This window comes from Lactuca sativa, chromosome 7 (assembly GCF_002870075.4).
Source record: "Lactuca sativa cultivar Salinas chromosome 7, Lsat_Salinas_v11, whole genome shotgun sequence".
NCBI classification, from domain to species: Eukaryota; Viridiplantae; Streptophyta; class Magnoliopsida; order Asterales; family Asteraceae; genus Lactuca; species Lactuca sativa.
Window position 1 is genome coordinate 45801967 of NC_056629.2, and position 4724 is coordinate 45806690.

General features: G+C 32.7%; 1 protein-coding gene across 1 annotated transcript; it reads left to right on the forward strand.

Moving 5' to 3' along the window:
• Positions 1–1914: 1914 nt before the first annotated feature.
• On the forward strand, positions 1915–3052 carry LOC111890938 (glutathione S-transferase F9). The gene is made up of 3 exons (XM_023887016.3): positions 1915–2142; positions 2217–2265; positions 2420–3052. Exons 1-3 carry the CDS (start codon positions 1999–2001, stop codon positions 2869–2871), a joined length of 645 nt encoding a protein of 214 aa, XP_023742784.1. The 5' UTR covers positions 1915–1998; the 3' UTR covers positions 2872–3052.
• The last annotated feature ends 1672 nt before the right edge of the window (positions 3053–4724 follow it).

Genomic DNA, 4724 nt, shown 5'->3' on the forward strand with positions numbered 1-4724 from the left:
GAATGATAAGCTTTACCACAAGGTGTGTACTCCCTCGACAAAGGTGGTGGATGGTGTTCTCAATTTATTGTTTAGAGTAAATTATATGAATAGTCCCTATGGTTTGTGGTAATTTTCACGCTTGGTCCCGAACTTATTTTTTTTAATTCGAACAATCCCTATGGTTTAGTTTTGTTGCGTCTTTGGTCCCTTCCAGACATAAAAGAATATGTTACCCTAATTAATTTCTTTTTTAACTTACTTACATCTTATATACTTATAAAATCCAATAGGTCCCACAATCTCTTTAGCACTCCACCAACTCACCCCTTGCCTTTTTATTTTTCCGATAATTCCTTTACTCCAACATCTTTCTGAAATCCATTTCGGGTACTCCGACATCTCTCCAGCAGCAAATACAGTCAAACCAAATACATTCAAGCAACAATCGATAGAAATACAATCAAATCAGAAATCCTACAAAGATGGTTTATGAACAAGGAAACTAAAATACATTCCTTGAAATTAAATCAGAATGAACCTCAGAATGAACCTCCTGAGACATAAAAATACAGTCCCTCAAATTAAATATGATGAACTTTAATTCATGAACAAGGAAACCATAAAAAAAAATGTTGACGTTCTTAGACATTTAATTAAAACAAACATTTGACCTATGTCGAAATCAAACCGTTAGATCTTATGAATCGTAATCAAAATTCTTTAAAATCATACACAAGGCACGAAATCCCAAATTGAACCATTGGACTTGAACCATCGATCCAGAAATTGAAATGCTTAGCCGAGAAAATCAAATACACTAATCATGTCGTTGTCATCAACTGCACTGGTCTTGGGGTTTGCTGGCAAATGAAAAACCAGGTTTTCTAGGTTCGCTAGCGTTTGATAGCCCGAGAAAACATGACATAGCCGGAGAAAACATGGCAGATCTAGAAAATAAATATGTCGTTGGCAAGAAGAGAAGAAGAGACGATGACAGATCTCGACAATCTACAGTTTCTTGAGAGATCTGGTGAGTAGTTTTGGTGAAGGGTGGTGACTTGTTTTAGTGATGAACTCCAGTGACTTCTTTTGGTGATGAACTACGACAATGAATTTTGGTGAAGTAAACCTTCAGGCGAGAGTGTGAAGAACGATCAGAGAGACAATGTTTGAAGATTTAAGACCCATATCTCTCATAGTCAAAAACTTTTTTGTCTTTTAATAAGGACAAAATAGTCTTTTTATGTTTGAAATTGATCAAACACGCAACAAAACCAAACTATAAGGACCATCCAAGTTATAAAAAATAAGTTTATATATGAAATACATAAATTACCCAAACTAAAGGGACCATTCATATAATTTACTCTAATGTTTAATCGGGTGAAACATAAAAAAGTATATTTGAAAATTGCAAGTGGATGGTTTGGTGATGCTTACCTTTTAATATTCCGTAAATGTTGTTGTGGTTTTGTTTTTTGCCCTCTCTAGTCACTTTCTAAGCACTTGCTCTTATAAAATTTGCAGTTTCCAAAAAAAAATTAACTCTTCACGAATACCAACTACAGTCTAGTAGTCTACAGTCAGTTGTATGAGAAAGATGATAATATTAATATCTCGTGAATGAATAAATGTCACGGAAAAAGTTATCACTTTGCTTTTGTCAGAAAAACAAATACTCAAGACAAGCTTCTCGAACTATGCTGGCATTTTTTTTTTTTTGTTTTTTTTATAAATCTGGAAGACTATGATTTTATGGTAACACCGATCATTCATTCATTCCAATGAAGAAAGTTAGTCCAAATATTCAAAACTCGACCAATTTACTAAAAGACGACTTTTATAACCTTAATAGAATTTTTTTTTAAATAATATTAATATAAAAACAAAATAAATGAATAAATGTTTTGAGAGATGGGTTATGAGGAATATCCAAAATAAAAACATCACTTGATAGTTTTGGATACACTCATTCACTCACCTTCTGAGTTCTGTCTGTGTGGAGGAAAAGTAAAAATGGTGGTGAAGGTGTACGGACCTCTTTACGCATCGCCGAAACGAGTCATGGTTTGTCTCATCGAAAAAGAAATCGACTTCGAAACAGTTCATGTCGATCTATTCACGGGAGAAAATCATACTCCCGAGTTCCTGAAGTTACAGGTATCAACCATCAAATCCATTAATTTGTGGATCGATTTTGAGTTATTTACTGAATTTTATACGATGAACTACAGCCGTTTGGATCTCTTCCTGTAATTCAAGATGGAGATTACACTCTCTTCGGTAAGTACACAAAATCCCTAATACAGCAAAACTTTTTGGGGAGAATTGTTCATACTATTCATCAATCTACAACTCACAGTTGTTCATCAAATTGGGGGAAAACGAGAATTTTATGATGTTTTGATATTATTTGGTTGTGTTTCTTACTGAGCAGAATCACGAGCTATCATCCGATACTATGCCGAAAAATACAAGACACAAGGAACCGATTTACTAGGAAAGACAATCGAAGAACAAGGTCTGGTACAACAATGGCTAGAAGTCGAGGCCCATAACTTCCACCCACCGGTTAACAATCTGGTGCTCCAAATTATGTTCAGCCCGAAGTTTGGGATAACCAGAGATGAGAAAGTGATCAAAGAAAGCGAGGAGAAGCTTGCGAAAGTGTTGGATGTATATGAAGATCGACTATCGAAAAGCAAGTATTTGGGTGGAGATTTCTTTAGCCTTGCAGACCTGAGTCACCTTCCTTTTACAGACTACTTGGTTGGTCCCTGTGGGAAAGGGTATATGATAAAGGAAAGGAAACATGTGAGTGCTTGGTGGGATGATATTAGCAGTCGACCTTCTTGGAAGAAATGTTTGGAGTACGGATATCCTTTTTGAGTTCGAACTTCAAAGGTCATGTATGTTTGATAGAATAAAGCTTTAGCTTCGAGTGATGAATTGAATGTGTAACATGTCTACTTTGAGTCTTGTGTCAATCTATCAATAAATTTGTATACCACTTAAAAGGTAACTAAACTTTTAAAACATTCAAAAAAGAATATTGTTTTTAGTACAAAAAGATACATTTAAATTATACTATTTGTATACAGATATACAAAATATCAACGGAGTGTATATTCGTATAAATAAAACTTTGTTGTAACTAGTTACTTGGGATAAATAGAAAAATGACCTAAAATGGTAATAAAGTTTCCAAAAAGTTAAAAAAATACATCATTATTATTTTTTAGTACAAATATCATTGAAGTATCTATTTGTAAATAGGATACCAACAAAATACACATTTAATATAAAAATACCATTGAAGTTTTCAAAATATTCAAAAAAAATATCGTTTTTTCATAGCACTTTTTGTTATCTTTATTGTTCTCAAATTATGTAGAACACAGTCATCGAAGATTATGTAATGTCATATCAGTTCACAACAGTTTTTCACTCTTTCCTTACTCGATCGTTCTTACGGTAACATAATAAGTAAGTGGGTAATAACCTCAGTTAAACTTTCTTGCTTCCCGATTGCATTATATGCGTCAAACATAAAATGTATATATGCTACATAGATACATATATTATACATCCGGTTTATCCTTTCATTAGTGTTGCGACAAAAAAAAAAAAAAAAAAAAAAAAAAAAAAAAAAAGAAAAAAAAAACTAGACAAGGAACGGTTGCAGATTTTCCGGCACTACAATGGTTGTCGAAGGATGATGCTTCGCATGATCGGTGTTGTGCATATATGTAAGATTTCTATTAGTCCATGCTTCTTTAGTGAACATTGGTTAAATATAAAAGCATGTGTGACATTATGCCATGAGAATTCTTAAATGTGGATGTGATAACTCAAAGTTAAAATATATAAATATATATGTAATTAGATTATATGATTATAATAAAATGATTAGTTCAAGGATTAATGAGTTAATTAGTAGAGAGTTATGAGGTTTAATGTCCAAACCCGTCACCTTCATTGTGGAAATAAATTCGAGCATTTGAAGGGTTTATAACTTCTAAGGCCTTAGGCATTATAAAGAGCTCGAAAAATCGACTAGAAACCCCACCAAAATTGCAAGAAAGGTTGGAGAAACGAAGTAGAAATCGAGGTTTGAAGTTCGTAAAGTATTTTCGGAAGTGGTGCTCAAAATTAAGGTAAGATTCTTTAGTTTCAGCTCGTTATAGTTGCTTAGATAGGTTTATATACATATTAAACGTATTTTGGTTCAACCTATTGTCTCAATTTCGTCCAACCAAAATCAGTTTGACAAAGAATTTTAAGGAATGTTTTTTTTAAATAATTTGTCTAATTCACTGTGTTATGAAGTATGATCTTGAAAATTGTTTATGAATAATTGTTAGTATGAAGTGGAGATAGTTGATGGAAGTTTTAGTTAAGCATTTAAAGTAATTTTAGGAGCTTTATGGTTTTCAAAAAAAATGGTTGCAAATGGTTATTTTTCGGGTTAAGAAGATGTGAATTCGGATCCACAACTTTTAAACCAAAGTATAAATTGGGGCGTGTTTCTTACTTTCTTTGTTTTCTTTTTCTTTTTCAAAGCCGTAGTTTCAAAGATTAATTTTTTTTACTTGGAATTGAAATGATATTTACATAGGTGGTCCTTACATTTTGAATGATTTTAAAAACTTAACCCAAAGATATGTAAAACAAACCCACCTAATTGTCGAAAGATTTGAGTTCACGGAATTGCAACTTTAGTCCTCAGAGTTTTCATAACA